This window comes from Diabrotica undecimpunctata, chromosome 8, assembly GCF_040954645.1.
Source record: "Diabrotica undecimpunctata isolate CICGRU chromosome 8, icDiaUnde3, whole genome shotgun sequence".
NCBI classification, from domain to species: domain Eukaryota; kingdom Metazoa; phylum Arthropoda; class Insecta; order Coleoptera; family Chrysomelidae; genus Diabrotica; species Diabrotica undecimpunctata.
In genome coordinates, this window is record NC_092810.1 from 9,561,529 (window position 1) to 9,574,376 (window position 12,848).

Genomic DNA, 12,848 nt, shown 5'->3' on the forward strand with positions numbered 1-12,848 from the left:
TTATCAATCAAAGTAACAATTTGAACAGATCTAGCAAATCTCTCAGCCATAGTTTTAAATTTAAATTTTGCACAAATTTGAACAACTGTACACTAATGAAAGATTTTTGAAAAACAAAACAGTCATATTCCAAGAAGAACAACATGCAAACAACACATTTTTCAGAAGTAGTAAAACTGATATCAATTCTGCAGACTGAATACCCTTAATTGACCAGTTGGCAGCCAGTGGCGGTGCCTAAAAGTGTTTCTGCATTGTGGGAGTTTAGTTACATAAATTAAATATTCGCTCCGTGCGTGACCATGGTAGGGGTACCTTGAAACGATGCCAGCGTGCGTAGCGGCGAAATATGACAAAATTGGACACTATCTTTTTACGCATAAATTTTATCAAAAATGTGTGCAAATACATGTTGCGTATTTAATTGTGCTAATAATAGCGAAAATAGTAAGTGTAGTTTTTATAGGTTCCCAAAGATTACATATAAATTAGAGAAAAGAAAAAGATGGATCCTTGCTATTAATATGAAAAAGGAAATATCACATAACCTCATTTTTATGCAATGGAAATAGGAAATATTTAAATAATTTACCTTAAATGATATTTTATAAGGCTTCAAGCTAACTGCAGAGTGCCTGATGACTTTAGCTTTTATATCATAACATTTACTATTACTGCTCTTTATTATATGCTCTTTCACGTGAAAAACTTGATTTGCCAGTACTAGATTTTCCCTTTCTTTTCCGTTTGGGGTTAAAAAGATATATTATGAATTTTGAGAAACCCAGTTTTTAATACTACATGTATTTTGTACATAAACTGAAAAAATATAATTAAAAAGTTAATTATTAATAATTGTCAATTTCGCCTGTATTTAACAATGTCAAACATATGTCATATGTTTAACCTGAAAATTGGTAGGTCCAAAACTGTCAGATGAAGGCGGTAGGTATCGCGTCAGTCACGCAAGGAGCGAATAATGAATGAAATAAATAAAATAATTGAAAAATCTTTTAAAAGTCTATATGGCCTCTTTTGTATTAATATCGAAAAACAAATATTTTACTTGCCATATAGTTATTCAGATGGACGACGATAATTGAGTAAGGCATAATCGAATAAAAGATTGAGATCGTTCTTAATTGCTAGTTTTCTTTTTTAAAATTCCGTAATACAATATGATTTAAGGATTGGTTATTATATTCTTTTATGATTTCAGGAACGAGCTTTTTGTGATAACAATTTCTTACAATAGACGGTTCCCTATTCCCAGTACGAACTGTCTAGTGAATTTAGTAATTATTTTTTTGCGAAGTTAGTTACTTTTCGACAGAATAAAAGTGGCTGGAAATTACTATACAACTAAGCACACTATTATATACATATACGTATAGCCAATATTAATAGTAAACGAACTAGGTAGTAAATAAAATAGAACTTTACAAATTACCGACAATCAATATTTATACAGAGTGGCCCAAAAGTCTGGAAACGGCCAATTATCTCGTAAATTGCTAGTCATAATTGTACAAAATTTGAGGTACTCCTATTTTGGGATATGGAGATTCCATATTTGATATTTGCAATGTTGCCAGATTTGCTGTTTCTCTTATATTATTAGTAACTTTGGTTTTTCAAATTTATCACCCTATATATTCAGTCATTATTGGAATTCCCTATTCAATACGAGTTCAACCATATGTAACACTTATGATTTTATGTAGTCTGGAAGGTCTACTTACTTCGTTCCCGTAAATTTGAAAAACCAAAGTTACTAATAATATAAGAGAAACAGCAAATCTGGCAACATTGCAAATATCAAATATGGAATCTCCGTATCCCAAAATAGGTGTACCTCAAATTTTGTATAATTATGACTAGCAATTTACGAGATAATTGGCCGTTTCCAGACTGTTGGGCTACTCTGTAAATATATACTACCCAATATTTTATGGGTTTAGTATACACTTCCACTATTTACACTAATTCTTCTTTTTTTAATGAAAGAAGTCTGTAATAAAAGTTTATTTAAGCTGTTAATACTGTGAGCTAGGAACTTTTGTGTTGTAGGTTTCCAGCTATGAATCTGTCAAAATATGCCCAAGTTGAGCGAATGGATCTTATCATGTGCTTGCTACTGACTATCATTTCTTATAAATTCAATCAAGATACTGTTGCTCCTAGCTTTATTTTTCGATATATTCTGTATAAACGAAACCTTATGGCATTGTACCTATTTTAGAACATTGTGACATGTTTTGTAATTTTTAATGTATGTTAAATGTTTTAACTTCTAACTAACTTATTTACTGCAAAAACTCATCGTTTCTGACCAATATATTCTGCATAGTTTTCTAACAAACTCCAAAATCGACCTAGATTTCGACTTGGATATTCTAATTCTGTTTTGAGCGCTTTCTATGAGTATTCTATTAACCTTATTGTGTGTTAAAAATTAAGGCTTTTGATAAACTAACGTAATGTTCACCGCTTTCGGTTTTTTATTGCTCTATAAATATTTAGTTGGTTAATACAGGGGGCGGCATTAGTGGGAGGAAATCCAATTACTCAGTTGTCGTAAGAGATACGAAGAAAATTATTTAGGTAAAAGTTGGAGCATAAAGAGGACGATACTCTAAAAATATTTTCAAATATACAAGGCCACCCATATTGACGGAGTGGAACAAACTTACTTTTTTCTTTAATGAAACACTTGAATATTTTTCTCTTCTTGATGTTCGCGTTATTTTTTTAATTCAGGTTTAGCGGTGTTATACGAGGTAATTTAAAAACAAAGCACGTGGTGTACGTGTGTATTAAGGTATAAAAAATGCTTATTAAAAACTTAAAATTTTTATTTTAAAGATGATCTTTTCGGAATTGAATCATTCCATTATCAGTTTAATAAAAAGTTGTTAAAAACATTGTATGGCCACATAAAAACATTGGAAGGACATCAGTATTAAAAACAATCCTCTTGGTATTTATAAAGGTAAATGCAATAGACTGTTAACTTTGTTGATTAATAAAAACTCAAAATGGGGGCATCTTACATGACCCCCTGGAGCTGGTGAGGTTTTATCGACTTACATTACCTCTGATCTGTGCTGGAGTCTAGGGCTAACTTAGCCCTCTGGATATCTCCACTTCATGGTTTGTTCCAGTTTCACTTTTAATTTAAAAAATAATTACGTTTATTTATTAATTTACAGTGGGAATTAAATACAACAGACAACGTTTAATAATTCTAATTTATTTTTTTACACTATGCTCGGACTATCAGTAATTTGTTTAGGTACTTGTGAACTAAAATTAACTTAAATACTTGTACTAACTTGAGAATAATATCATTTATATGATGGATCCGATTGTTAGTAATGCCACAGTTAACTAAATTATGTCGGATAGTTTCTGCAACATCAAAAATTCGTTCCCGTAATTCAGCTTCTGTTTCGATTTCATATCGGTTATCATAAACTAACGATTTCAGCAGAGTATATACCCCTAGTAAGGTAAGTGCCGGAAAAAAAGTGGGGAGAGAGTTTCTAGCGCCAAATAAGTTCGGAATCGGGAACTAAAATATTTAGCGGCAAATTCAAAATGTAGGTTCTGAATTTAAGGCGGGAAATTCAAAAAGGATATACTGAATTTTAGGCGGGAAGTTCAAAATGTTCCGAATTTTATACGGAAAATAAATATAGTCATAAAATAATAAATAAAAACTTATTCTATGACAAAATATATTCTCTGTCCAAAAATGTAGTATACACTTATTCACTTTTATATACCATAAATGTATAACATATCAGATAGAGACATATGTTTTGGTACAGAAGTTTTTATTTATTATTTTATGACTATATCTGTTTTCCATTACATTAAAACATCAACATAAAAAACAGATATTCTTAAAAATTTATTTATTTCTGTAATTTATAAAATTTGAGGAATCACAGGGGTATAATATATTACATAGATCTAAGTCATCATTGCCATTGTGGTGGTCTTCACCTGTATCCCTGTATAGGAATATGTGTCCACGAAACTAGGTCCCATTCTGAACTTAACCATCTATTCACTGCAACCTACAAAATGATATATGGAATTGCACACAAGCAAGCAACCAAAATAAGTAAGCCCTACCTGCGGAGACTTGCATACCCATATGAACATTCAGGCATACAATTCATTGAGGTGAGAAGGATTGGTCCTAGTAAATTAGGGATCACTGCTTCGAGTCCCAATGCTCCCCAGGCTTTCCTCCAACCCCCCCTCCCCCACATACCACGCTGATGTGCTATGGGAGGTTACTTTCATCTATATATTTACTGAAGAGAAGAGTGCAGAGCAGCATGAGCACTTTTGTCCTGCTATGCTACTTGTATGTGTGTGTTCATGTCTGTGTGTGTGTGTGTGTGTGTGTGCGCGCGCATGTGTGTATCTGTTAGAGCTTTATTATTTATCTAATGTATTTTATACACAAATATATATAAATAAAAAATAAACTATTTTTATGTGTAAAATAAAAATAAAATATGTAACTATGTACAATAAAAGGAAAATATGTGACTATGTATAATTAAAGTGAAATATGTAACTATTTAAATAAAAGTAAAATATGTAACGATGTACTACAATGGGGAGTGAGACAAGGACACACCATTTCTCTCAAACTGTTCACCCTTGTTCTATAAGACATTTTTAAGAAATTACAATGGAACAACCAGGATATAAGCATCATTTATATAACAGCACAAGGTAGATACAGATAGAAGCAATTGTGAGAGAGGAGCAGATGGAAAATGTTTGATGATGAAGATATACGTAAAACAATCAAAAGAATTTTAAAGATTCCATATGAGTCCAGTAAATAGAAAACATAATTTTATTTGTTTACAACAAAATGGAAATATGAGACTGTAAACAGGAATTATTTACAGAAAAAGCAGACACATTTTTTGTAAAACATAAATATATAATAGTCTCCCGTTTTATACCGCTTCGCGGCTTTGGGAGTATAGCAGGGTAGTCTGCTATATCTAGGGCCTACGGTATACAACGAAGGTAACATGGCCAGTGCTACGCTTCAACCGCCTATTATTACCCCTGGTTTTACCCAAGGTACTCATTTTATTCAGGCTGAGTCGACCTGGGGCCTATAGACATTTTTTAAAAATGTCTAGTTGTTCTTGCCGGCGGTAGGATTCGAACTCCGGACCACCGGCATGCGAGGCAAGCATCTTACCGCTTACGCTACGCAGGCCCTCTTTGTAAAACATGTATACAATATAAAAAGCATAGGATATTATTAATGAAGAAGTTTTTCAAAATAGATTGAAGAGAACTATAACATACAAATTGTACAGTTTTATACTGGAAATAATTTAATTACATTTATCACCTGTACTTACAAAATTGTTTTCTCCTACTTTCATATTTTCTATGAGCAATTAATTTCATAGGATCTATCCTAGTGCATTCTGGTTTACGTTTAAGGAAGTTAATAAATTTCTGATCTCTGTCATTTACACTTTTACACCACATATACAAAGTCCTATATATGTATTTACATATTTCCGTCTTACTATACTATCATATCACCAGAATAGAACTCGCACGGAAAAACTTTATTAACTGGCGTTCTGTATTATGCAGTCGAAGTCTGATGTTGACCACACGTCTAAGAGTATTGAAGTGCTACGTCTGGTCCACTGTGTTCTATGAATGTGAAACCTGGACAACAAAAATAAAAAATCTTAACAAATTAGAAGCGTTTGAGTTATGGTGTTGCCGTCGCATGCTCAGAATCCCGTGGACAGCACACATATCTAACGAGCGCGTGCTAGAGACCGTGCACAAAGAGCGAGAATTGATCAACATCATCAAAATGAGAAAGGTCCAATACTTCGGTCATATAATGAGAGATTGCTAAATATCGCTTACTCCGGTTAATCATTTAGGGCAAAATCGAAGGAAAACGTTGGGTCTGAAGAAAACAACTGTCCTGGCTGCGTAACATCAGACAATGGACAGGTCGAACGGTCGAGGAACTATTTCATCTAGCTGCCGACCGAGAATCATTTCATCAGCTTGTCAATATGACGATAGCCAACGCTTGAATACAAGCACGGCACACAAAGAAGAAGATACTATCATAGTACCCTTTTATTTTGTTCCATTTAAACGATCGTGGAACAATGTTTAAAACTTTTTTTACAATTCAAGATGATTACAACAAAGACAAAACAAAATTAAATTTGCAATGACGTACCAACACCATTATTCATTCTTCATTTTCTTCACATTCTTCACTTCACATGCTTCAATTCTTCCACGGCACATGCGTCTCCCGCTATGTCATACCCCCACCTAGAGTGACTGTGGCGCCGCCGTCATTACGTACGAGTGGAATCGTCAAAACAGACTTAAGTCATATGAACAGATTTTAACAATTCAGGTAAAATGTGCTAGGGCTCCGTGTCATGCAGTAACCACATTTCACGGCGTGTTTGCAAAGGTACGTCTTCTAGAAGTACCAGCAAAACATTTTGTAAGAAATTATAGTAGACCTCTCCATTTAGTGTTCTGGGTAATTCATATGATCCTATCAAATGATTATCAATTATTCCAGCCCTTAAATTTATGCTAAATTTTCGTTGAAAATTTGTCCTGCATATTAAATAATGGTTCTCGTCACCACATATGTGAAATTATGAAAATTATACACACCGTTTCTCGTGAAGCATGCTTCATATGCTCTTAACACTTAAGATGAAATCAGGTTCTCTGGCGAGTGTATTGTAATGTTTTTATTAATCTAATTTATTGTTTTTATTTATTATTAAAGGTTCTATTTATAACACTTACAAATTTATTAAAGTCTTTTTTACTAATTCATTTTACACCAATAATTATATAATTATTCTACATTTATTATAATACGTGCGTTACATTTTAAAACGCGACGCGATGTTCAAAAACTAACTGTCCCTTTACAACAGAATTCCTTCTTTAAATATAAAATGCCGTTATTCTCGAAGTTCTGGCGATGAATCGATGACCTTCCATCCATTAGAACGGGATTCTATCGAATAAACGAGAAGGTGACTCAAGGACTGGTCTTTCGGCGAATTTACTAGAAGTCGGTCGACGGCTGAAACTGGTTTTAGCGTAGGGGTCCCTTGGATATTGCCTACTAAAAAATACTTATTAGAAAAACATGTTTACAGTGTTGAGTCATACGACACGTCATTATCTATCGTAACAGTATCTTGAAACCATCTACAAAATGTTAATTTTAGAGAAAGATCACCTTGTTGTAAATCTTATGCTCTTTGATAGTGGTATGGATGTAGAAGTTGTTCAATTAATGTTCTAAGAACAACGTTTTTGACATTCCAATATACATAAATTCCCGATATAAATTTGAACAGGTAAATTACTGTTACACTGCGCTTCTCCATAAATAATCAACATATCATGGTACTTACGAATCGAAAACATTTTCGCGGTGTTATTCCAAAAATCTATATACTAACGTTGTGACTATCTACGTTTAAATTTTCGTACTGCACATAGTTGACAGATTTCTTTTTGCAGACCAAAATGTATTTTCCTTTCCTGGTCAAACGGTTGGATTTAGAAAAAAATATTATAAGACTTTTTTACTCTAAATGGTGCCTGCTACCTATACCTTTGAGCAGGGATCATCACTAGGATTTCTTTGAGAGCCTAATAGTTTTCAACTGCTTCCCAAAACTTATAGTGAGCTTTTTCCTGCTTTTTTTCTTCAAAAATACTTATGAGCTCTGTATCATTCTGAAGATCAATTAACTCATTTTTCAAATCCCTAGCTTCGTATCCAAAAATGGAAAGATGAGTTACATTTGCTGTTCTTATTGCCCATGGAATTTATATATAACTCGCAAATTTTGTTTTACTGCCTAGCAGTCTGAGGGCCGCGAAAAATCGCTCCGGGGGCCGCATGCGGCCCACGGGCTGCGTAGTGAGTATGGCTGCCTTTGAGGAATGCACTATTTTCGGGGACACCTTGTATATTTGAATAATAAATTTAGACAATTTAGACATATTTAGCATAATTAATATAATTTGAAATAACCGATGAAGTAATATTTATCGCAAACTGAATATATCATCCGCCTTAGATTACTTTTTTTTCTTTTAGTTAAAGCAACGGTGCAAAAACCAGTACCTTTAAAATATAAATCATCCAAATCGAAGAAAGAAACATCGAAGAAATCTCCATCACCTACACGAAAATCATCAATTCCTTCTCAAAACATTGTCCATTCCAATCCATCTTCAGCGAATATGCTTGCGGCCAAACGACTAGAAATGATGAAGAAGATGCAGGAAGGCAACGATAGCAGAGCTAGTTCAGGAAAACGAACCCTCACCTGCTATATTTGCGGGAGGGAATACGGAACTGCTTCGTTAAAGTTGCATGAACCTAAATGTTTAGAGGTGAGTGAAATGTTTCTTTTTGTTAATTATTTATTTGCAGGTTTACAACCTAATCTTGAAAGCTTTTAGTAAATATTGTTAAGAGCTTGTTATCTTTGAAAACTTAACAAAAGGATATGTAAATATATCTCTCTCTCCAATGGCGCTACAGCCCAAATCGGGCCTTGGCCTCCTCCAAACTATGCCTCCAAACTTGTCGGTCCCGCGCCGATCTTCTCCAGATTCTCACGTCTAGCAAATTTTGCGCGTCCGCTGCCACTTCATCCTCCCATCTTTTCTGTGGCCTTCCTTTTGGTCTTGCGCCCTGCATTTTACTATCTAGGACTCTTTTCGGCAATCTTTTTGTCTCCATTCGTACTACATGACCAGCCCAGCGAAGTCTCTGTCTCTCCATATTCCGTTTTCGTTAATAGGTCCAAATATCTTTCTTAGGACTTTTCTTTCGAAGACTTCCATGTAAATATATATTTCAGTAAAATAGTAATGAGAAATACTGCTAATACTAAAACTAATATAAATGCCTGGAAACTGAAAGTACGAAATTGTATCTTTAATCATGTTCCGCGCACTAGGAAAGTCTGATCTTTTTTGTATTCAGGCCATTACCGGGAAATAATATATCAGCTTATAAGAAGTATTATACCTATGCCGCACTTTCAATGAAACAACAAACCAAAATACATAAAAAAGATAAACCCAAACTATATAAAAGACATTAATAATAACTTATATGCATTCTGAGGGCCAGGACATGCACCCCATTTACTTCCCTTTTGCATTCTGAGTATGGTTTTCCTAGTTGTTACTTTCCCTCTCGTTTTTATGCAATGTTGTCTGTAGTGGGGGAACTACATAAAAGACATTAATAATAACTTAGAACAATGTTTTTTAATTCTTAATAATGTTATTATATTATAATTATATTTATATAAATACAAAAAAAGATTCCTTCGAGCCGGATTTGAACCAGCGACCTATGGATGACTACTTCGGTAATTCCACTACAGTCCACCGCTCTACCAACTGAGCTATCGAAGGTTATACGTCATTTCATCCAAATTCTAAACACAGCCGCCAGTTAACAAAATATTTTAATAATTTTACAATTTTGATAATTCAATCAAATATTTACAATTAAATAAAAGTCATTGAAATATTTTTTACCTTATTGCATAAGATCTGTAGTAAAGATTTAAAGTTGTCAAATGGAAATGATAGTTTAATTTTTTGTAAACATTTAATTTAATTAAAACAGTTTATCAAATGATCATGTAATTGTACAAACGAGCTTTTATTTTAGTTTTTAAATTATTTAAAAAACCGTTTAGAAAAGAGTGTGAAGTAGATTCTTTCTACAAATTATTGAAAGTAGTTAGCTTCATCTCCCTTTCGATTCCCTTTAGAATTCGAAACTAACTCACTACTCCAGTCGTCAAAGACGAAAATGCTACTAAACCTTATACATAACAAAGAACTATATTCTTTGCTTATAATATTAATTTTGGGACCCCAAATTTTTTTGGGCTCTCGCAGGCGGGTAAAAACGCAAAAAAATCGATTTACCAAGAATCCGTACGCCGTGCAAAAAAACGTTTTAAATAAAAAATATAGCTGAGATAATTTTAAACAAAAATGTTTAAAAGCACTTTTTCTGTGGAATGAACCATTCTCTCACAACGATCGCTTGAAGCGACCGTCGATTTTGAACGTCAGTTACGCGAATTATGATGTTTTTGAGAAAAACACTTTTTTAAAAACTGAACTCACAATTAAAACTTTTTCGTATGTATTTTGTAGAAAATTGTCGTATTCAGGTTCGTAGTTCATCATTGTAATCATTGTAGTCGGCATTCTCTCCTTGCTCATCTCCGTGGCATTGTATCAGTAGCGCACCTAGAATTTGCCTCTGGGGGGGGGTTTTGGTTGGTCACCAAAAATTTTTTTATGATGTTACCTCCATTTTGAGTCCTTAAAATGTGTAGGTAAGTAACAGTGTCGGAATAGGGTCCTGGGGAGGGGGGTTCTAACCCCCAAAACCCCCCCCTCGGTGCGCCACTGCATTGTATATTGTAAAGTTCTTCTACGGTGAATTTTGGCTGTGCTCGGTGATTTGGTGTAAAATTTTGACGACCTCTAGTTGTGGTTTCTGTTATTCCACTCATAGGTGTTGGTCTAGGCTGTTTTGACTGTCCGGGTTTGGGTGCCCACACATTTGATTGGTTCTGGGTCCTGAATGCTGGAGGGTTTGAATTTTGTATAAATTGATCGAAGTTTTGTTGCCGATGTGGTTGCTGAAACTGATTCTGCGGATAGAATTGTCTCATTGGTTGCTGCCATCGCGGAGGTGCAAAATTTGGCTGTTGATACAATGGTTTCTCGATAGTTACAGGCATCTGCTGTCTCTGAGGTCGGCGTTCTTGATAATTTTCGCTTCTTCCTGATGTTTAAGGTTGACTTATTTGATTTTTTTGAAGGTATCGAACATTATTTTCTTCCTGTACGTATTGTATTGCCGTGGATAAACTTCCTGCTCTCATTGCTCTGATAACAGAGCCCATTGGTTCTCGTAGGACTGCTAAGAATGTTGTAAGAGCTTGTTGACGGAAAAATTCTTGTTTGCTCCTTTTAATATCGGCATTTACGGTATGTAATTCTAGGTAATTATTAATAATAGATTCTGTTGAGCCTTGTCTTAAATTTACTAGGTCCCTTGTAAGCGAATTTTCGTCTCTCTGGTCTCCAAAATTTTGAATTAATGCGTTTTTTATTTCATCCCAACTTTCGCATCCATATACAGATATAACTTCTTTGGCTCTACCTGTTAATTTACTGATAATACATGAAGCAAAAATTTGTTTTGTATACTAGCTGCATTAAGTCTGCCATAATAATGGTTTAGAAGTATTGTAGAAACTTTAATAAATTCATGTAATTCATTTGGATTTCCGTCAAAATTTGGAAGAATGCATAAATTTTTAACGTCAAATTGTGGAACTGTCATATTTTAAAAATTTTCAATATACATATATAGTCAATAGTCAAATCAGTATAGTAAATTTTCAATAGTCAATATATAAATATATCAATCTTAATCTACTTATTTTCTATCTATTAATCTCTATGTTTATTAATATCTAGTATTTACTAAGCTATTCAATTTTGTCTTTAAATAAGTTTCTGTCTGAATCTGACTCTAAAGTCAATCTAAGGACTTGGAGGAGATATTTTTAAATTATTTTAATCTTTCTGTTAATCTATTCAAATCTTTGTTTAATTTATCTTTTAATCTAGCTCTGATTCAATCTAAGGACTCAGAGGAGTCTGATTTAATCAAATTTCTTTCAAAATTTAATCTTCTTAATTCTAAGTAATGATAAAAATCGCTTACAGGATAAAGACAATGCCGATGTGCATTCCTTTGCTCCTGAAGGCTTCTAACTTCTAATTCCCTCGGGTGAACTCTGCAGACGGTTTCCCTGGGGCTGGCTCTTGGAACAGTGGACAAACACTTAAAAGTGACGAAGATCTATAAAGACTCTTCCACTTCCGTACTGACTCTGCGCTAATTATGAATGTTCTTGAGAAAAACACTTTTTTAAAAGGTGAACTCACAATTAAAACTTTTATTTTCAACTTACAAAGATTTTAGTAACAACACAATAAATAAAAAACCGGAATGAAAATATTGATTTTTACATGGTGTTTTTATAATTTTAAATTGCTGATCTTGCTGTCCGATACGTTGCAATTCAGTCCAGAATGTTCAAGCGGTAGCTCCGTGTTGAATCCACGTGGTAGAATTCACTGCATGGTAGCGGTCATTGTACTGTAACTCGCGTGAAATCAACATTCAATAAAATTTGTATCAGCTTGACGGTAGAAATTCGATATCTTTTGATTCAAGTGTACTATCGACAAAAATCAAGATGCGTTTGAAAGGTAAATAGTTCAGCTTTCGTATACAATTTTTGTATTTTGCCGCAAGTAAACTCAGATTTTATAGAAGTGTTAGATAAATAAAATTTATGATTTAAAATATATAAAACAGTTCATTCTACACACTTACTTTACTTTATCGTGTCCGGACACTTCATTCATAAAATTTCGGCCCATTATTGGGCTACGCCGGTTCCATCTTTGTTGGCGAGCCACAAATCTTCGAGGGTACATCGATGAGGACAGTTTCTGCATGTAAGATGTTTCATATTCTATGTTTCTCCAGTCACAGTTCACATCATCTTGGTCTATTTTCCCCCATTTTGCCATGTTTGATTTTACTGTAGCGACCCCCGTTCTTACTTAGAGGTGCAACACGAAACGATAGAAATGGTAGAAGAATTCTGCTACTTAGGATCACTGGTAGA

The 12,848-nt window shown here is 33.9% G+C and overlaps 1 protein-coding gene and 1 non-coding gene across 6 annotated transcripts in view; one reads left to right on the top strand and one right to left on the bottom strand.

Moving 5' to 3' along the window:
- Positions 1-12,848, top strand: part of LOC140449244 (uncharacterized) — a 151,367-nt gene that overhangs the window by 58,610 nt on the left and 79,909 nt on the right. For all 5 annotated transcript variants that reach the window (XM_072542448.1, XM_072542450.1, XM_072542449.1 and 2 more), the window contains exon 4: positions 8,186-8,484. In XM_072542448.1, coding sequence (XP_072398549.1) covers positions 8,186-8,484 — 299 coding nt within the window. The remainder of the gene's footprint in view (positions 1-8,185; positions 8,485-12,848) is intronic.
- Positions 9,431-9,522, bottom strand: TRNAY-GUA (transfer RNA tyrosine (anticodon GUA)). The gene is given in 2 exon segments: positions 9,431-9,466; positions 9,486-9,522. It is a non-coding gene; the product is annotated as a tRNA-Tyr (tRNA).